The sequence below is a fragment of the Silurus meridionalis genome, chromosome 6 (genome assembly GCF_014805685.1).
Source record: "Silurus meridionalis isolate SWU-2019-XX chromosome 6, ASM1480568v1, whole genome shotgun sequence".
Classification (NCBI taxonomy): Eukaryota; Metazoa; Chordata; class Actinopteri; order Siluriformes; family Siluridae; genus Silurus; species Silurus meridionalis.
In genome coordinates this window covers 13,582,863-13,605,661 of record NC_060889.1, presented here as the reverse complement: position 1 = coordinate 13,605,661, position 22,799 = coordinate 13,582,863, and the positions used below count along the sequence as shown (strand labels likewise).

The following is a 22,799-nucleotide window of genomic DNA, read 5'->3' as shown; positions in this document are numbered from 1 at the left end:
ATCTTTTTTCCCTGTATCTGTATAGTTACAGTAATTTTTCTTCTACAACCCCAAAACATGCCAGTAAAGCTGGAATTATTTCTTTCAATTACTATTAAGAATCATTGAGTTTCTGAATATGTACATGATGGAATGAAATAGAATGGTGCCCATGGAGGATGTATTCTTACCCCCCAGTGATTCTGAGATATTATTTCAATCCTATGAAGCAGTTAATGATGAAGGATGGATAAGCAAATGAATGAATTAATAAATAAATGAAAGAATAGATGGATAGGCATCCTTCAGCACGGATGACTGTGCAACATGAAAGTTCCTCATATGTGTGAAAGTACTGATTGTACATTTGCTAGTGTAAAGAGTGAATAAAAATGTTATCTAATTTATGTTCACCTGTTGGAAAGAAACAAGTGGTAACACTTAATGGTGGCACATGTCAAAATGCCTATTGAGACTTATGATTCTGGACATGGTTTCCCAGAGAAAGAATGACCGCTGACTCCATATATATTTTAACTAACCTCTGAAATATGGAGGCCCAAACATATGTTATTGCCTCACCAGATGTTTAAAATAAAACTGCAGAAACACAATCAGAATTGTAATCAGCAAATGACTAGTAGTTTTGTGTATTTCTTTTTGTGTGGTTTGGATCAATTCTAAACCTACCCTATTCAGTAAATGTGGTAATAATATCCAATGCGTGACCACATTCAGGAGAGAAATAATTTGAGCAAAATTGTTTATTGAACTTGTTTATTTCATTTGGTTTGGTGAGTTTGTGCAAGACATGAGGATGTTTCTTTAATCAATTTTATGTTGGTCAGTACTACCAAAATCCTTTTTAGCTTTTGTTTTTTTTCTGTTTTTGATCTAGCTCTGTACAGTCTTTAACTGCATCATTATAAATAGCAGATACTTTTAAGAGAGCAAAATGTAAAAATATATTTCCAATCTGCCATGCTAACTAAACCTTCTGTGAAAGATTTGCATTTGCAAATTCTAAGAACTTTTTTGTTGACGTATTGTTGATATGAAATATAGAGTCCACCTTCTCTGCTTTATCCACCAATTGTTGATCATTAAAAGTGGATCAGTTAGATCTATATATAAAATTATCTCCAGGAAAAGCAACGACTCACTGTAACCTAGGTTACATTAGGAGCATCCTGTCAATTAAACTGTTTAGAGTATTTTAAACAGACAAGGGCAGAATTTTAGGCCCTGTCATATTTTGGGCAATATTAATGATCAACAGTGTAAGTAAAAATAGATGTATTTTTTTTTGCATAATTTTCTTGTCAATGCGGACTTAAGCGTGTAATTTCATATACTAAATGAATGTACCTAGTGACACTTATGCTTTCATTTTTGAAACGTCAGTCACTTAGTCAGTCAGTCAGTCGGTCTGACAGTCAGCAAAAATGCCTTAATTGGTATGCTCGAATGTCCAAAAGGGAAAAAAAAGTAATATGTGAGCCAACTTAACCTACACCAGTTTTCAGCTCAACTAACTCTGCACCTGGGGTTCACTGTACCAAAAGACAACATTTTAAAACTGTAATTGCAATAAAATATTTGATCACATTACAGATGATATCACTGATTTATTTTTCAATCCAATTTTGACTTAAAATAAGTAACGGGGAACAGGGTCACAGAAACTGCTTGCTTTATTTGATTGGTACTTCTGCTGCTGTGGATTGAGCCTTGTGTGTGCAGGCAGAAACCTTCGGTCAGTGCTATTTGAATATCTGATATGATCTCTAAGTCCACTGTCTTTTTGAAACAATTTCTGAGCCAAGCCAAACTGAGCAAGTCATTAAAAGGTTTTTATAAGACTGCATACCAAAGCTTAGGCTAAAGTGATCAGACATAAGAGTGCTTACAAAAACACAGATTTGGAGTGAAAATTGATCCCATTTGTATTAATACTCAGGATATCTACTTAATCAGATGTGCTGTGGGGAACGCTTCTTGGTCCTTTGCGGTTTTGGCTCTGGTCATGAAGCCCTTTCATAGATGCCATGTAATGGCTTTTATTCCTTACTTACCTAAACTATTTGGTTTTATCTGCACAAAATGTATTCAATTGCAAATGTCACTAAATAGCACAGCCTTCTGGTAGGGTGGAAGAAAGGCATTTTCTTTTAATGATTAAAGTCAAGTTCTTTACATCCTAAATATACATTGGTACATTCATTATAGAGCTTTACTGACTTTTGTCATTTGCACAAGATCTGATTACAATTAACAAGTTTCATACAGCAGATATAGATGATGGCTTGAATTTCCTTTTTAGTTTCTCGAATTCTACATGCAATTAGACATTTTTATTTTCAGCAATCGGGTTTCTATGCTTCGACCTTTTAAAAAAACACCTACATTTAAATCAATATGCAATTTAGAAGAGAACAATTGCTCATCCCCCATGGACATGGTTGCTGTTACGTGTTTGTTTAACGCTAAAGGGTAATGGATGTAATGTGAATGCCTCCTTCTATCTCTGATGGACATCTGTGCTCATGCGGTAGACACAGCCTGATACAGCCCAGATAGAGGTTAACATCATGTCTGTGCTTCTATTCACACCTTCTCTCTTACTGAGAGAGCTGTGTAGTGTTCAGGAGTGAAGAGAACAGTTCCAGATGTAGTATTTGCTGGAACCGATCCATGAAATGTCACAATCAGGGTGAAGCGACTTAGGTATTGGCAACACTGTTTTAAAAGGAAAATGCCAAATGCCAAAAAAAAAGCTTGCTCCCACAAATAACAAAAGAGACACAATTCTGAGCCATTCTTCTTTGGTTGAAACAAATTGGGTACATGTGTTGAATCAGCCATGAGCATTTACAAGAGGATAATTTCATTTAATATGGTCATTGACCTCATGAAATTAGTAAACAACAATTTTCTACTCTTTTAATGAAAAACATTGTAAGGTGTTAGTAGGTATTCCTATATGGTTTGGCTGTCACCACACACATCAGCAGACTAAGAGAAACCCTGGAGGAAGGAAACAGCTGAGGATAGCAGGTGTCTGGCTGCGCCATCACCTCCTCTGCGTCAAGGCTTTTATTCTGAACACAACAACACCCAGGCACATGTGTTTGTGCTTTAGAGGCTTCCTTCTCACAGTCATTCTCATCACAGAATAGGGAACGAAGGAAGAAATGAATCATTTCCACCTCAGCACCAAAATGTAACATCATAAAGTAATTTATTGTGCAGAATGGCACAGACACTTTGGATGAGTAAATTATATCCAGTCAAATATATTCCAGGTGTCCAGCTATCTATGTATAATCAAATTTTTATGAGAAATTGTTCACTGGGAGCTGTTAACAAGTACACAAGGCCAATAAGCTGTTAAAGTTAGTGATTGCAAATTTAAATCATGGTTAAATGTGGCAGCTGAAGCTAAGAGAAAAGGTGGTTGGATGTGACCTGGAGCTGTTTTCTTCCAAAATGACAAGTCACATGACTGTGGCATAGAGCTTATTACCAGTGACAATGCTAATAATGTACAAAACATTCACTTTATTTGTTAATATATTATGATCTGAATTGGTCTTCTTCTTCTTCTTTTGGCTGCTCCCATTAGGGGTCGCCACAGCGGATCATCCGTCTCCATACCACCCTGTCCTCTACATCTGCCTCTTTCACACCAACTACCTGCATGTCTTCCCTCACCACATCCATTAGCCTCCTACTTGGCCTTCCTCTTTTCCTCCTACCTGGTGGCTCCATCCTCAGCATTCTTCTACCAATATAATTCATGTCCCTCCTCTGCACATGTCCAAACATCTCAATCTCGCCTCCCTCACCTTGTCACCAAAACATCCTACATGCGCTGTCCCTCTAATAAACTAATTTCGAATTTTCATTTTTCATTTTTCATCCTCGTCACTCCCAACGAAAACCTTAACATCTTCAGCTCTGCTACCTCCAGCTCCACCTCCTGTCTTCTACTCAATGCCTCTGTCTCTAATCCATACAACATCGCAGGTCTCACCACAGTCCTATAAACTATGATCTGAATTGGTAGTACCAAATAACTGATACCAAGAGTTTAGTTATTTTCAGTACTCACTTTATCCTTGCCAGGGCAATGATAGAAAGAAAGCATAAAACCTAGAACATGTGGAACTCCATAACAATAGTAACCAAAAGTTTTGAGACAGCAATCCTAGCCACTCCACGAAATGTTTAACGTAAATAAGGGCTATTTTTGCTGATGTAAAATGTTTTGAAAATCTATAGAGAATATAATCACAGATCCTAACATATTTTTGATATCCCCAACAGGGTCCACCAGGTCCAAAAGGTGAGAAGGTAAGCATCATTGTTTTGGCAGTTGCCTTCTTATTCATCACTGTTTTTATGACAATGTTTCATCACACATTTTATTGTATGCCTCCATCTTGTTTCTGATTAAAGCAATATATTAAGATGTCAATATAAAAAAAATCTAATTTTAGGCACGCTCTAGCATTCAGAAAAAATTTGCACACTGCATTATTGCCTCAACACAAGGCCTGGCTGAAATCATTTTAATGTTTTATTAAGCACTTTACCAAGCATCCCACTATAAAACACTAGGAAAAAAGTGTCAAGCCTAAGGTATTACCACACTCTTTAGTCTATAGACAATGTGATTAATGGGTACCACTGGAGCTAAATTGTGGAAAGAATATAATCCTGCTGATATGTGAGGTTTTCTCTACTCACACTGCTTAGGTTGTTGCTGACAGTCTTGCACCTTTAGGTGATATGGTGAAGAGAACTCCAAATCCATCAACAGCTGGCTCCATTTGTAACTTTTTCACAAACTGAGACACCTTTAATAAGGCTGTTTTTGCTCAGGTAAAGACAAGAAAGAACATTTAAAAGTTTAAACTTTGTCTTTCATCATGTCCCTTTCTGTGAGCCTGTATAATCCTTGAAAAGATGCATAAACATGTCTAAGACCTTGGACATGCAGCACACTGGGAAATTTGGGTTTAAGGAATTGTCTCCAAGAAGTGGATAATGGAGAGCTGCTAAGTTAGAAAAAAAATCCACCCTTGTCTTAGCCCAGTCACTGCCATTTAGTGTTTGTTGAAATCTGCTGACCACAAACCCCTCAAGTCCAAAGCAACCCAGTCTGTGTAGCTGTTCCAGCTCAATAACTTTGCATAGCATGGAGTGCCACATACAGTCTGTTTGTAAGTCATGTGGATAACCTATGATAAATAGTGCACACTATGTACAAATTGGGATTTAGCAACGGTGGTTTCATACACAGGATTATGTATTTATGTGATTAAGTGCAAATTCATCCTGTGCTTGGTTAGACTGTAAAATTTTGAGATTTTACAGCATGGATGTTCAACTGTTGTATTATATGCTGCATTACATTTCACCGGAATTGCTGCTGTCAATATTGATATAATTCCACTGCTTTTTCAGCCAGTTTCACCCAATTAAATTGTATTAGTTTTTTATTCTTTGTCAATTTCTGAAAATGCCATTCAAAAACCTGGTGATGCCATATCTTATAGACTAAGTGAGCTTTGGGTGGAAATCAGAATAACTCTAGCCATGTATGTGATAGGGGAGAACAAGCTGGTGGTGTGGAAATGAATAAATTGGGTGATAATGAGGTGGTAATAAGAAGCAAAATACAAAGTTCTGATATAGAAAAATAACAAAAGATTGGTGTGTTGCAGCTCAAAATGTTACAGCTTTTCAGTTTATTGATTCAATGCACAATGCATCATAAATCTTAACAGTTTACATCACAGTAAAATTTTGTATTTGTAAAACCCATGACAAATCCTGTTATGACATGTTAAAGGTTTTGGTAATCTAGCTAAAAGTTGCAAACTGTTATATTACTATGTACTATGTATTATATTTACTATGAACCAAAACATCTGCACTGCAGATTGGTCCATGAACATTTTACATCTTTCAACCTACTTGTTAAAGCCAGTTGCCTAGATTGCTAATCAGCTAATTCAAATACAAGTTGTTGGCATCTCCTTCCCCTTCTTTGTTGCTTTGTTAAACAAGAGCTCCATTTTGAAAACCTCTAAACCTATAAGCCAGCGAGGAATAAAAGTATGGATCATGACCCAAATATAGATAAATACATCACTTTATCATAAACCACATTTACAACTTACATATACAATTTGGTGAATGTCAGAAATTTAGGGTTATGTTTAGGTTATATGCAAGACTACCAGTGGTGAAAAGTGAATTCACTTGAAATCCATGTAAAGCTAATATTCCTGTTTTGAATAAATGAAAGGGTTGAAAGACTCAATATATAAGCACATCATAACTGTTTACACACAGATTGCTCTAGCCAAGTACACTTCTACTCGTGCTTAGTGTTAAACTGTTGTCAGTAGGCATGGATCAGAATCATACACTGCAAATAATGTCCATTTGCTTCTGCATTGCAGTAAACAAACCTGGTAAACTGAGTGAAATGATATAGTGAAAATAATCAATCAACATTGCTTACTGTTAGGGTTGACATGCTAAATATATATAGAAAACAAAAGTCACATATGGTCCATAGTTAATCTTTCTAATCTCCATACTTCAAAGTTATTCCTTTTTAAACTAGTCATTAAGTCACATCGGTCATTGCTCAGTAGCAGTCTCTCCTAGCTCTAATAGAGAAGAAGCCGCCACCTGAAATGTGGTACAGCAGTTGTTCCTGTTTTTAACCACAGTAAGAATAATTTAAACCCCCTCTCATATACATTTTCCCTTTTCAAAATCACACTTCCCCTCAGCCTTCCTTTCAAACCCCTGCCGGAACGCTCTGTGTTATGATAAGCGATTTTCTCCTCACCCACAATGAATTCTGGGGGATGCTGGTATTAGTTTTCCTCCTCAGCGACTTTTGAATCATGTCATAGTCATACTCCTCTTTCAGTCTCTCTGTCCATTTGTATGTATGATGTTACCTAATTGTATTCTTCTTTTACTTTGCTTTTCTATTACAGGGAGATCAAGGAGACCAGGGACCTCGGGTATGTGGCCTTCTATAGCATGCGCTGATGTGTTGATAAATCTGTGTTATGTCTGAGATATTAAGTGCATGGAATTCAAATGTGTTTTATTTATTTATTATTTTTTTAAGTGCATATTTGAGCTTTCCAAGCACAACAAAGCTCTACATAGAATAAGTGGAGCAGACACAGGAGAGTTGAACTATAAACACCTAAGGTAGCTATTAAAGAAGGTCAATGCCCTCTGACTGCTACTATGGGACTGACTGCCCTCAACATAGGAAGAGTGCCTGGAACAAAAACAAATGTGACTGAGTTTATGGTAATTTGATCTAGCTGAAGCTTTTCTACTTCACAATGACATATGAGCATCGAAGACTGAGAGCTCATTGGAAGAACGTAATTATTTCCATCCCAGTTGTTTGACATTTTGATAAATTCGCATCTCTTAGAGAATGATTATGAAGTCCACGCTTTGCCACAGCTGGCAAATTATTGGATAAATCACTCAGATATCTCATTCCAATATCTGCTTGCAGGGAGTCCTCTAACTGTGACCGACTTATTAAGTCTATCTGTCTTTATTGCATTACGTGCCTGCTCTTCTCCTACTCTTTGTTACTCACTGACTTTTCTTTATATCCATCATTCTCTTGGATAGACTCCAGAAGGGGACCAGGCACTAAAAGTGTCTCAGATTAGTTTGCCCAATGTGCAGGTACACATTGAGGTTAACTTGTGTTGACAGAACGTAGCCATCAGCCCAATATCGAACATCTTTATCACATGTGACACTTTCACTTATGTCCCTTAACTGTGTAAAAGCAAGTTCATACCAACTTCCTGATTGTGGTTTACTATGTATCACTTTGAGGCTCTGTCAGACTCCTGCCCCTTGAAAATGAGATTTATACTCTGACCACAAAACCCCTTCTTCCATTTACTATGAGTTATTGCACAGACAGAAGCTCTTGGTAAGTTCTGTGTGGTACGGTGTATAATTTTATAACAAAGTATTTGGATAATAAGATGATGGATGATGTGAATGATTTACATTTCGCAAACTAAACTACACTTATTGAGGATTTATGTGACAGGAGTGCTAAATATCCAAAATATTTCTGCGTAATGAACCTCCAGAAAAAGGCACACTGTGCTCACTTTGTAAGCCATCTGACTCATAATCTTAAGAAAGTTAACATCATCTTAAGTATGGAAATCATTTTATTTTTTCAAGTGGCAATTATGCCACTAATGTGCTGAGCAGAGATGGGAAACCAATATTTAAAAAAAAAATTGTATATAAAGAGTAACAACATTCCTAACGTAGGGTAATATTTAATTGATTAGCCATGTGTAAAAATGCACAACAAATTTTTTCGAAAATATTATAAAAAAGTTATAAAGACGGGGGGTTAGTTTTCTACTTTAGTTATTTTAAGCAGCACTCTAAACATGATACATCAGTTTCTATTATCAAATGAAATGATGATATGGAAAACATGGCAAAATAGCATGTCTCTTCTACCCATTTTACCAGAGTGACAGAGTGAAAGAAAGCCAAAGAGTGAATCAGCAGCAAATAATGCAACCACTAGTGAATAGAAGTCATTGAATCAAACTTGAATCAGCTATTTTGTTGTGTACTAAGAAGTGTGTACATTACGTCTTTCAGAGTCGAAATACATTTTCTTAGGCTTTTTGTTCAGAGCTAAAAACGGAAGTCCCAGTCCTGGAAACTTTATTTCGTGTAATTCCACAGATGTACAACTCAAGATTAGCTGCTTTACTGCAATGGACTTGAGATCTTGGGACTTATCCAGTATGAAATCTCTCCACAAATGTCAGAAGCATTATTCAATTTTAAAGATCTAAAAAGCGATTCCAGGACAAAGACTTTTGCATGCTATGATTCAGAAGCCAAGATGTCTTTAAAAATAAACTGATTTAATATCAGTCTGATGAGGTTTGTAAAACACATGACAAGCCAAGGACATCGAGCCACCTTCAGGATTCAATCAATACACGTATTTAAATTTATTGAAACCATCTGCACTGAAATATAGATGATCATTTCATGGCAACTAAACATTTGTCTCTGTGCAATGGAGGACAAAAAAGAAGAAGATAAGTAGATGGAACATTAACTCCAGCACTGCTGTGGCATGCAACCTCAATGAACACAAAACAGCTCAAATCTGCTTGTAGCGAATGACATCAAACTGGGCATAAACACTTTGGCTAAAAGAATTGTATTTTCGAAATAAAAATCGAGTTTACATTTTAATTTAACTGGCTGAAGAGGGAAAAATGTCATATAAATGCCAATTATCATACATACGTGTAATTCCATCATTAATGTAACGAGCAGTTCTGGGTTTTATCATTGCAAATGCTCGCTTTTGCACCTGGAATATGATAAATGAAATTAGCAGTAGCACTTGATATCAGTTTAAAAGAAACTTTATGCTGATAATTAAGATTCTTCACCAACCACATTTTTTCATATATGCACTGAAATTGGGAAGACTGTAAAGTTCCATATCAATTTTAAAATTAATCTTCTTTGAAAATGTGAAGCCTATTTTCCTTGCCTAAGGAGAAAAGTGAAAACTAACTCTTCTTTGGTCAACTTATGTCAGACATTTTTACGTCTCGCTGCTAAGGGCATTATTGTAACACAGGGACAGTTAGAGTGAGGTTGATGGTGCAACCCTGTGGCCAAACTAATGGTACATAAACCCAGCTTATATTAGACACAGTCTTCTTATAAAATGTAGTGGGATCAGTGCAAAGTCCCACTGACTCCAGGCAAATTGATCAAGCTTACTGTAAAACTAACAGAATGAAGAAAAGGCAACACTCCAGGTTTGGTGGAGTGCTACATAACTCAAAAGGCCCAGACAGTATTTCTGTCAGATGATCTCTTCGTGATCCTCTTGAGCTTGCTCCCAGTTTCACGCTCAGGATGTCTGTGGTTGTTACGAATTCATTCTGAAGTAATGTCTCATTATCTAGATTTATTATAATTTTGTTTGAAAGAGTATCTTCTTCACTTATACGCTGAAACAGTAGACAGCTGTTTCCTGAGCTTTATTTTTTTAAATGACCTATGCCATTTCAATTACTTCCCAAACATGGATGGATGGAATATCCCATAAACATGGTATTTCCCCATGTTTTTATGATACTATTTAAAAACCACTGTTCAGCTAATTGTTGGAATGTTTTTTTAATAGATATATAGTAGACTTTTAGGTTGAGTTGGGATGACATAGCAGCTATTAAAAAGACAGTATGGTCTCATTTCTTCTTGGAAAATCATTTCATTTTAAATAAACATTTAAACCATTAATAAAAATTGTCACTCAAAGGCAGATACAGAGTCATGCACCAGACATGGAAAGTCTGGTATTTTAGTTTGAATGCACTTTGACCAGCCATATGGGCACTATGTCTTGACTGCTACCCTTGAATTTGACACAGTGATACATATTTAGTTTACATGTGTAGTGGTGTACACAATCCATGTTATCATGTTTTGTGGTTGTTGTTTTTGTTATGCAATTTTGTCTTCAGGGACTTCCTGGTGTTCCCTCCATGGCTGCATTACACAGCAATCAAATCCTGACTGTAAAGGTTTGTTTAGGTGGCAAAGCTGCTCAGCCAAATTCCAAGGCTTACACACTGAGATTAACCAACCCCTCACACTGTTTGTCAAACAAGACCAGCTGATAAAACCTGAAGCCAGTTGAAAACAACTTGATTTCCTCAATCAAGTCCAATCAATGGCTTTTATTTTCAACGACCAGCAACCCAAATGAAATTAAAAAAAGTTATTTTCTGTAAAGTATATGCCAGAGGTTCTCAAGAATGCAAGTGTTTTTAAAGGAACTAGGTTTGCTATTGAATCCTTGATATACTGTAAAATATGCAGAACAGATAGATAGAGTATCTGGAAGTTTAAAGAATAACTTATGCCAAGTAGAAAGATTTTGAGAACCTCTGCTGGATGAAGCGAGATATAGGACGATGGACTTAAAATGCTGGTTTAAAAAAAAAGAAATGTCTAAGCAATTATACACAGGATCCTGATTTACAAGCCAAAATATGCTCTGGAGAGTAACCACATGAGTGAATGTCTATGTTTTACCTCAGATCTCTCTCTCTCTCTCTCTCTCTCTCTCTCTCTCTCTCTCCAGTAGAACCTTTAAATGCTTGTAAATGTCAAAAACATCAATAATTCCCTTAAATTTATATCAATCTTTAAATGACCAGAAAAAAAAAAACCATTAGTACAGTGTGTGCAGCTTTTGGAGTCTGGCTTAGCACTAAGCATTACAGTGTTGACAGTGCATTCAATGAGAAGAAATTGACATTTTTCTCAGGGCTGATGAACTCTAAGTTCATCTAAGACCCAGAGGTGGTAATTGAGACCTCAGGGGCTAAATATAGTCCAGACATCAGAAAAATGTAGATTTCTTCTCATGCTTGAAGGCGCTGAACTTGGTCCTCAGTCTACCACTTGATCTAATCTATTTTTATTATTTTTATTTCTTTTACTTTCTCCTTCTTTGGGGACTTCATCCAACTATCTCCTCTCCAACTTCTCCAATCTCTGACCTCCGACCTCTTGAACTCTCACTCCTGCTCAGATGGTCTTCCCTAAGATCAATCATGGCTTTCTTTCTGCTGATCAGCAGCTCATTAAGCGTCGCCTCATTAAGGTAGTGCTTGACCTCACTCTTCTCTCACAGTAGTGCACTGTTTTTCCCTTCATCTTCATTCTTCTGGTTCTGCCTGGCCAACGAATCAAATGCAGTAATAACTAGCAATCATTTTAAGCTTTCAGTAGAACTTTATAGCTACAGAGTACTCATTTCTTTTTCATTTGCTTTAAACTGTCTACAAAGAAAATCATTAATGATGCAATAAGTCATTTAAATGTCCTTGAAAATGACATAAAAAGAGAGAACTTCCAAACATTTATTTTATATAAGCAGTCAATAAAAAAAATGTCCATTTGTCCCAGATGAGCTATCAATGCATGTTAAGTACAGAGTTTACCATTAAACACAAAATGTTCCACCTAATAAAGAACGACTGCATTGATAAATTAAACACAGAGCCCTGGAGAGACCAAAATAAATGTTTTATTTCATGTTCATTATGTACTAAATTGTGAAATGATTTAGTCTAATAACAGGCACAAAATACTAAATCAAAGTTCGTAATGCTCAGTTTCAGTTTTACTAAAGTTGTGCCCACCTCTGGTTAATTTGTGCCACAGGACAACATGCCCTCTCGGCTTTCTGGTAGGTTTCCGGAAGCATTGTGTCGAACAGTGAATCTAATTTGGTGCCTGTAATTCGCATGCTGCCTTAATATCTTTGTTGGAGTCGGTTTGTAATGACGCAGGAGCTAAGTGCGATTCCATATGTTTCTGCAGCACATCCCATTATAAATATATGCCAATATATGTCATTTACTACATTTCTGTCTTTAATGGAGACTTACGAACGAGCTATAGTTAATCTGCTTAGTCAGGTTATTCATTTAATTAAATTGTTTACCTGGTACCTTTCAAGGACAGCACAGTTTAACCAAAACATGGGCATTATTTTATTAATTAGAGAAAACAAAATAATAAATTGAGAGCATGATTGAAGTAAATCATGCACAACCGTCATGCTCTGAGGTCAATTATTTTGAGGCAATGTTAAACTAAATAGTGCATACAATTTGGTACATTGCGTACAAGAATAATAAAGAAATTTATCCTGTGCTCTGTAATTAAATACAAATATCTTGCCGACTAATATGGAAATCTTTATAAGCAGTTACATATTAAAATTGCAGCAAGGAATTTTTCAAAGCAGTACACCACAGCCTTAAATCAGCGGATTAAAACAGAAGGCTAACATCATGTCTGCTGTCTTATAGTGTTCTTAGCTGACTTAAATTACTCAATGATTTATAATCACTCTTCATAATAACTATTTACATTGCCTTTTTATTAATTTACTGGAATTATCTTCATTCCTACTGAAGACTATCTCAAGCTCTGACTACATTGTTACAAATATTATGTTGCATTATTTGTATCAGGGTGATCAGGGTCAAGCAGGCCCTCCAGGACCTCCTGGACCTCCAGGTCCTCCTGGTCCCAGGGGACCACCAGGAGACACAGGGAAGGATGGTCCGAGGGGAGCTCCAGGGCTACCAGTGAGTGTTTCTAGAATTATTTTGTTAGAAAAGGTTCTTTAAGGCAAGGTGCAACAAACACTGGCTACAACATGCTCGATCACATATCTCAAACATGTTCCTGTCTCCAACAATCTGTTTGTACACCAGTAACCGATAAACATTACTTTTGCTTTCAACTAAGCATAACTATTTACATGTGTAATACTGTCAGTGGTGCAGTGTGTTAATTATTGTACTTTTTAGAGAAAGATAAAAAGGAAACTTTTAAAAAAGGAAATTAAAAGTAAATGTTTAAATTCTAAACCTTTGTAAAATATTCCAAATGCGAATGTGTTATTTTTCTCTGATTTGGCGCAAGCAAGAAATATATTAAGCATTGCTCTACTTCAGACAAGATCACTATATTCATTTATTATACAATCTATTAAGTTTCTAGTTACTCACTTTAGAAAATAAAGAATTTCATAAAAACATAGTTTGTATAAAAAGGAATTAATGAATGAATTTTTTTTTTATTATTAAAAGGTATAATAAACAGTACACTGGTAAGTCAATAACAATTTTTTTTGTTGTTGATCGATTAATTAAGCAGTGTTATGCTGTTTTCAAAAACATTATATGCTCAAAATGTTGGGTACAGCTGACCATCACACCTATATGTATTACTTACTGTTGCCACAAAGTTGAAAGGACACAATTCTATAAAATGTTTTTAGATGGTGTAACATTAGAATTTCCCTACACTGTCCCAGCATTAGAGTGCCCTTGTGCACAAAGTGAGGTTCATGAAGTTATGATCTGTTAGTGTTGTTAAAGAACTAAAGTGTCCTGCACAGAGCCCTGACCTCAACCCTACTAAATACCTTTGGGATGAACTGGAATATTGCATGTATGTCAGGGCCCTTTGCCTAAACTGCAGTACCTGATTTTAATAATGCTCTTAAGCTGAATGAAAACATATCTCCCAAACGAATCTCATAAATCTAGAGAAAAGGTTTCCCAAATAAGCGGAGGTTATTATAACAGCAACGAGGAAAGCAAATCCAGGATGGGATGTTCAACAAGCAAATATGGTTGTGACCATTGGCCATATACTGTATATAGATTTTCAGTTTTACTCTTGATATAACAGAGATTAGTACTGTATAAATATTAAAATTACTACATTGGCACACCAAATATTTTCCTTTTAGCCAGTCAGTAGTAATAGTATTTTATGACTTATACTCAATTCTGCATTATAAAAGTCCATAAGCAATTTAATCTAATGTGTTTTTTCTTTAATAAAAGGGTGACCCAGGAACCTCAGGAGAGCTTGGTCCTGCGGTAAGTGCATCTTACATAATAAGTGGTACCATTTGAACAAATGAGAAACGGTACTTTTATTTTTATTATTATTACTTTTAAAACTAACTAAGACATTACTTCATCACATTACATGTTGCACTTCAGAGAACCAACTATAATTTGACATGTTATGGTGGTAGACTATAAAAGATAAAGAACAATTCTTGCGGCACTTTCATGCAGTCACTGTCATGCACAGATCAAGAGTCGGAAACCGGTAGTAAAGTCAATACACATTTTTTACTAGCCTTAGTACATGGAGCAGATACTTCCAGAGATCCGAACACCAGAGAACGGGTGGAATGCAGAGCATAGGTAGTCCAGAGATGATCTGTAGTGTAACCTGTAGATCGGACAGTGAGCGGGTGGGAACAGGGGCCCTTTAAAGGGGAGTGTAGATTGGAGATAGGTGTGGGTGATTAGTAGTATGGAGAGGCTGAGCGATTGTGCTGAGTGCAGGAGGGACGCATGGCTGGTGGTTCTCTGACAGTCAGCCCATGCAAAACACAAATATATACCTGTCATATCCATAACCAACCAATTCTGTCTTATTTTTGTGTATGTATTTTATGGTATAGTATATATTTTTTTACTTATATTTTATACTTTATAGTTATACTTTATTTTTATTTATACTTTATACTTTTATCATTTAAATTTTTTTATATTTGAATTTTATTTACATGTTGGACAGTCAAAAAAAGCATTTCATACTCTGTTAAATGTGCATGTGACAAATAAAATTTGATTTGATTTTGATCTTGATTTGCCTCCAACAAACAAAATAAACCTGGAGAAGTCCATGAAAGCAAAACTAAAAACAAACATAAAACAGCAAGGAGTTTAGGAACCATGGCTGCATACACAGCATTTGTTGCAAGTATTTAATTCTGTGTTAAGTACTGAATCTCTCACACATACTTGACCATTTAAAACAATATATTGGGCACATATTTAATATATTGAACACAAGGGTCATCCAAAGCCAGGAATCCAAGGCAACATAACTGGCTGTTTTGTATGAGCTCATGTGTGCAGAAAGGGGCAGATAGTACTTTCTTAAAGTGTGTTAAGTAATAGCTGCAGTTTAAAAAGGTACTGGGAGCTTCATATGTCATGGAGGAAGCACATGATGGACTTTACCCTCTTTTGTTGTATAATAACCATGACATGACTGGGGAACTCTGGCTGTTTCTCAATCAGGAACTAAGGTGAGGTTGTGGAAGAGAGTTTCATGTCACAGGTCATACACCATGGCAAGCACAGAAACAAGACAGAAACAAGGTTCCTCGCAAGTATGAGGCTGTATTTTTGCAAATGAAGTTGGAGATTTGGTCAGGATCAGTGGTGTCCCCAATGGTAAGAAATATAGGCAGAATCCATCATGCATAACCATCAGGAAAGCATCTCATTGACCCCAGACCTATTCTGCAGCAGGGCAATGACTCCAAACATACAGTCAATAACATTAAAAATACATCTTAGAGAAGCACAAAGAAGAACAACGAGTCCTGGAAGTGATTGTTTGGCCGCACAGAGCCGTGATCTCAACATCATCAAGACTGTATGCGATTATATGAAGAGACAGAAGGATTTGAGCCTCAGAAGATCTGTGGTTAGTTCTTCAAGATGCTTGGAACAACCTACCTGCCAAGTTTCTTCAATAACTGTGTGCTACGGCACTGCAAAAATCAAGAAGAATTAATGCTGTTTTTCAGGCAAACGGTGGTCGCACTAATTATTGATTTTATTTGGATTTCTTTTCTGTTCATTTACTTTTTATATGTTTATAAGGTATAATTATCGACTACCTACATTTAAGGACAACCCACAATTCACAGATAATGCTAAAAGATTTTTTTTGCCAATGCTGTTTAATAGCTACTCTAGGCACTAAGCTAAATAAATCTGTGTCATTGGCTGGAAAATTGCACTTTGTCACATCGTTAACTTGCTTTTTTGGTTGCCAAACATGCAACCTTGTCTAACATGTAGAAACCAATTTTAATAAGATGTTGCTGTCCAACAGTAATTAATGTTTTTTTCTTTCTTTTTTCTTGAAGAAAATAACTTTGGGATTGCATCAAGCTTACAATATCCTAACTTACAGCAAAATATTACTTAAGTTTAAAGACTGGTTTATTAGGAGCAGTTTAAGTTGGAACAGTAACATGGTGTCTTTCAAAATAAATTTCCACACATGGAGCTTGTTATAAGGGCCAAGCTGTTCTAATTAACAGCAACTGGATACTGCTTTTTGAGATTAACAAATGTAAGGAAAGTTTCCTCACAGCTATTTTATAAGATATGCCATTTCAGACCAAGATATCCACTCTCAAGTACTACGGGTGTAAAGTAAGACACAAATGTGGGCAGTATATATTCAAAGGTTGCAAGGTGACAGATATGTAGTTTGGGGCCCGATAGGATAGAGAAAAGATGGGGTTTAACTATATATGTTGCATGCAAGAAAAAGTACAGTGTGTCATGCTTTTATGATAAGTTTATTATGACTAAACCATTTTTTATTTAATAAGGAATAATAGCTAAATGCTTAACTTATATAAAATGTTGACTAGCATACAGAACTGTATGCCATGCACTAGAAATAAAACTCATTAGATTACTTTTTGACAGTTTATAAATTCTCTCAACAAAAGCTATCTGGTAAACAGAGAAAACAATCAATTTATTTTACAATCAAGGTATTGTAATAATTTTTGCAGTAGTAAAAAATGCTTGTGAGAGGTCAAAGGAAAATACCCAGACTTGTTTGAGTTGACAAGAAGGCTATAATAAATCACTGTTTAAACTTGAAACAGAAAAGAATTTCAGAAAACACTGCTTATTGCGCCTTGAGGTACATGGGCTACAACACCAAAGGTTACACTCCTGTCAGTCAAAAACAGTCAGAGAAGGCTATAGATTAGAAAAATTATTAGACAATGTGTGTAAAAATCTTAGAAGATTAATAGTTTCTAAAGTATTTGCACTAGACCATTCCAAAGTCACATTTTTCCTACTGTGTTATTTTATGTAAACTTTGACTGAAATATTTTCCTTGTATCTGCATGAATGTATGCAGATGTCACATAAATGGCTGATTAAAGAATTGTATAAGATCAAGAATCTAGTTGTCAGTATAGATAAAAGTTGGTTAAATACATATCAGTGTCCTTCATAGGTATATGTGCAATTTATATGTGCAAATTATTTGTGTCTAAAAATGACACCTGTTTGTAAAGCAAAAGTTTATATATTTTTAAACTAAATTAGACTGTATTACAAATAGTCAGGTTTGTTAGTGACCTATAGTGTCTATTGCCAATTACTGGGAGAAGTATTCTGTTAAGCTGCCAACCAGAGACAGGAAGAAAATGAGAGAACAGGAAACGAACAATTTGTCATTTGAATTGATGCCTATTGACCTATTATTTGCTTTCTTTCAATAATGACTAATCTCCTCAGTGTGGAGACAAAGCACTGGTTTACTTCTGTTTAGTTTGGAAAAATGGGTAGGCAAGATGTAATGTCTGAAATGATAGACCACAGACATTGTCTGCAGACATATGGACAATATCTGAGCTTGGGCTCTTAATGTGATATTTACTGTGAAATTCATCACTCAGGGGAACAGAGGGAGTTCTGAATTTGATACATTCAATATGGCTTATACTTGTCCTCAGTACACATCATGATTCATTACAGTGGTTAAATATAAGACAACTTTCAGAGGTCTGTCAAGGAGATAGCAATGTTCTTGTTGTATGCCATGCACAAGCCTTCTGCTGGTCGACAGAGGCAAGATCAGAGAGAGCTCCTGGAATCCACTCATGAACTGATGAAGTGCAGCATTCTATGATGACTGTAGGGTCAAGACTAGTCAGAGAAAGACTCTTTCTCTTTAGGGTGTTTTCCACTACAGCACCAAATTGTTCTGAGCAACCTAATGGCATCAGCACCTGGACACATTTAGCATAGAATATATACAATATACATGCAATATATAAATGCTCACACTATGTCTGATAAAAATCAGCTTGCCCTTAATCATGACATGTTAACTAGTTTAAAACATGCAAAACAGTTTTTTAATACCACAAAAGGATAACTGACAAAAACTGCTGCATATATAGAATATATAGCTGGATAGATAGCTAGATAGATATAGATATGTAAATGGGCCATGTTCCAAAAGGGTAAAAAAAACTTAGCCATCACCATTTGGTCTGTTATCTTTGCTGCAGCAAAATGTTTAGGTATGTAAATGGAAATTTACATACATAGTCTTCTTTTACATACAGCAATTTTCTTTTTTCTTTTTTTTTTTAAGTTGTACTTAAGTTTACCCACAAGGCCTTAAAATTTTCATTTAAAGTAATCAAAGACAAAAATTGATGCCATACTAATTTACATTATCTATCTTTCTCGGTTTCTAGCCAGTGATTTGAAGACCAGCAAAAAGCTTAAAGACCTTTTTCTTCAAAAATAAAACAAATCATTGGTTGATAATCTTAATCCAGGCCTTGAAAAGCTTGCTTTACTTGTTCTGTTGGGGCAAGTAATCTCTAAGGACTGTGTTAGCAGAAAAATTCATACCTCAACCTCTCTAATGGTTCAGTAATTTTCTTTTCTTTTTTCCCCTAGGGACCTGAGGGCCCTCCAGGACTCCAGGTACAGTTTAAGTCTTTTTTAAAGTCCTAAGTGCTGTTTATATTTCCATGAGTCATACATCATGGAAACATCATGTAATGCATAAAGCCTGATTTAAGATTACATACAAAGATGTATTCATATATATTATAGCCACCTCAGCTCATTGTCTTGAGCATATTTTTAAGCCTTTTATAAAGTTTAATAATCCCTGCATGTTGTGATCAAGTAATAATTTCCTAAAAATTCTGAAATATTTTGTACAAAGATTGATGAAAAAACAATAATCAGTGGTATTTCCTGTCAACTGGTCAATAGTTTTTTTCTTCAAAAAATATCTAAGAATAGCTGAAAAATAGAACATCTCAAATCTTGCATAGGAGATTTTATTATTATATTTAGATATACTGTATCAATAGAACTATAAAAGCTTCAATAATGAAGAGACATGAAAATACTATATATAATTTCTTTAAGATCTACAAGGCTCTACTTGGAGTTCCAGAGTAGCAGAATCCACAGCAGATTTCTGTTTCTTGTCAGTTTGTCAGTTGTCTTTGCCAGGTGTTTTTCCAGCCTCAGTAACAATATATTTGGATATGTGAGTCTTATCAAACAGACTCAATAGTCAAGAGAGTATGAAACATTTTGTGGCCAGCACTATGTTATCTTTTAGAAGAGAGAAATTGAGCATATGCTCCATGCCTGACAACTTATTTAGTGCCATTGGTTTGTAGAATTATTCAAAGAAGATGTGTGATTTAAGATGGCATAATTATCCAACTAATTCGAATCAGAATCAGGTTTATTTATTTATTGATTAAAACATTAATTAAAAGTAATATAGTTTTAAGGGTATTTAATTAATCCGAAACATTTTTTTATTGATAGGGCTCCCCTGGGCCCTCTGGCATTCCAGGTATTGATGGACTGAAGGTAAGTTTTTAAATAACTTTTCACACATCTATGTTATGTACTTTTAGGGTTTAAAATCATAATATCAGCTCATAATATTGTTATAATTGTTATTGTCAAAACCAGACCAATGTTCCAGCCGAACACAGTTGATAAAGGACTGAAACTCAATACACTTAACCAGTAGATTAACTATTCTGCCCAGTACATTGGTTGAAATGACAGTAAAACCTACTTGACTTGACTTGACTGGAGGACATTCACTATGTATACTCCTACCAAGCTATTTTTGACCTACTGAATTGTCTGTGATAGCCAAATACTGTACAATGTTGGCAATTCCTGATAGCTTGCCCATAATGCTTTACCCATTTAGGAGGTGGACCCTGGACATGGTCTAAAACAATCGATATTCTTTAGAACACCATTTACAAAATCGTTTTTACATACATACATAATTTTATACATAAATAAAACATCTTAAAATGATCAATAATTTGTTCCATATTGGATCAATTTGAAGAATAAGAAGGTCTGTAGACCATGTAGTCTGAAAGCTGAAAAGGTTATGGGGTTGGGAGAGTAATTGAGGCTTTGGGGATGTATATGCATACAGTATGTTCATATTGTAGGTGTTTAAACCTCAATCTTAACAATTGGTTTCTGCAGGCCAGAGGATCATTGGTCTTAATCAAATGAGCTACCCTTATGAAAATGACAAAACAGAAAGAGCAAAAACAAAGCCATAAGGTATAACTAAATATTCATAATAGCTAAAAAGTGGTTGGAAAAATAAAATTTCACTCATCCTTTACACTTATAAGAGAAAATATACATTTAAGCTGGAGGGAAAACCCTGTACAGTGACTGCTGTAGGGCCTCTGGAAGAGGAAGCAGAAGAGAGTAAGATTTAACCACAAAAGCATTTAGACCATGGCAATCAGTGCAAAAGTGTAGGTTTCACCTTCTTGATATGTCAGAGCTACATATACTGAATGTACCTTGTGATAGCATGGATCATGATCTTTTATACAATATGAAATATTACAAATATAACAAGTTTCAGGATATTAGCTGTTTGTGAATCACATTGGAAAAAACAGGGGGATGTGTGCTACCATAATTTCTGTGCTGTACAGATTAATGTGAATACTGTAATGTCCTGTTATATCAGGAGAGACCCCCATCCTCCACAATATATTCATCCTTTCTTAAGATGTCTACATGTGTTTTTACTGTAAAATGTATTCTGCATAACTGCAAAGGCAATGTTCCTTAGAGGGCTGAGCCCTAGTTTATCCTTGAAAGAGATGAGAGATGGGTCTCCTTTGTTCAGGAGTTAGTCCAGATATATTGAATGTGCCTAATTTGTCAATTTGTCAGCTGGTCTTTATTTGTATCACACAATTGATAAAGTAGAAATAAGAGCGGATTAACTCCATCTGCTTTGTGTAGAGCATATTGGCGAACTTCTGCCTCATTGTACAATCCCTGAGCAAGGTGTAACTATTCTTTTTCTGCTTAACCTAGAGCTTACAGGCCATTTTACAGTGGGTAAAGAAATTAAACATCACTTAAAAAAATTCAGACAGAGCAAGACACAGATTAAATCTAAAACCTATAATTGCAGCAATAGTCTCTGTAATTTTTCTAGGCTGCAGTCATATTGATGCATGCATTGAAAATCAGAAGGATAAGGGGAAGTTAAATCTGTTACCTTAAGAAATAAATTGTTCTTTTTGCAAAGAGAGATAAAATAGGTGTACATATATTAGAATAGGTTAGTTGATGTGATGCTTTGTGCAGTTACTGTGTTTGTTTTGCACCATGGCACATGCTGATCTGGAGTATCTTCTCCACCCATTTGTGGTGAGGTTTTCTGTAATGCAGGACAGTGGTTGAATAGAAATTGAGATATATTTATCACTCAACAATGTCCAAACACAATCCAGAGGTCATGTTTTAAATCATGATTTGAAGACAAAAACAAAACATTGCAAAATGTCACAAATCCACAGAACATGGGGATCAAATTTAAAAAGAAAACCAGAATGCAATAACAATAGCAGAAATTAGAGAGTTGGAAAAACAGGGTTGTACACATTAAAGGACAACAGAGAATATACATATCTAATAACTTACAAACTAAAGACATTACAGTTCTTGAATAGCCTTTAAATGGGTAAAAATTAAAAGTAGGTGAGCAAAACGTTGGTCATCAGAATGCAGGGGCAAGACAGGTTTAGAGTTTGATGTAGGGTGATGAAGGGTATGACAACATCATTCAGTTTTGGCAGAAACTAGTAGGGTGATTTTTGCTATCTGATCAACCCAGATAAAGTAGCATCTTAGCATTATGGTTAAAAGTAACACCATGTTGCTAATGCTGATCTTGACCTTTCAAGCTAAATTTAGGGAATAAAACTCATAAACCTTATTAAACAGATCAAATATTCATGATTTTGTTTCAGTAGTTCCCTTCTTGGAAGTTCTTTGCTTTAAATGTGCTGTATCTGCGTTTAGATAATTTGACTCCTTACTTTTCCTTTTATCCTCATCTAAATCCCCTGACGAAATTGTAAGGACAAAACTGCTTTGAAAAAGAACTGTATTGTAGGGCAAACAAGGTTTTTTTCATTGATAGTTGGATAGTTGGTAGTTAGA

General features: G+C 35.5%; 1 protein-coding gene across 11 annotated transcripts in view; it reads left to right on the top strand.

The window, feature by feature from the left end:
* The window catches only part of LOC124387640 (collagen alpha-1(XXV) chain), a 164,410-nt gene that overhangs the window by 99,036 nt on the left and 42,575 nt on the right, over nucleotides 1-22,799 (top strand). For 10 of the 11 annotated variants that reach the window (XM_046852099.1, XM_046852096.1, XM_046852103.1 and 7 more), the window contains exons 5-11: nucleotides 4,309-4,335; nucleotides 7,008-7,034; nucleotides 11,669-11,740; nucleotides 13,122-13,238; nucleotides 14,511-14,546; nucleotides 19,215-19,241; nucleotides 20,112-20,156. In XM_046852099.1, the coding sequence (XP_046708055.1) occupies nucleotides 4,309-4,335; nucleotides 7,008-7,034; nucleotides 11,669-11,740; nucleotides 13,122-13,238; nucleotides 14,511-14,546; nucleotides 19,215-19,241; nucleotides 20,112-20,156 (351 nt within the window). Of the gene's footprint in view, nucleotides 1-4,308; nucleotides 4,336-7,007; nucleotides 7,035-10,592; nucleotides 10,653-11,668; nucleotides 11,741-13,121; nucleotides 13,239-14,510; nucleotides 14,547-19,214; nucleotides 19,242-20,111; nucleotides 20,157-22,799 lie in introns of all 11 variants that reach the window. The other variant, XM_046852095.1, reaches the window with a different exon arrangement.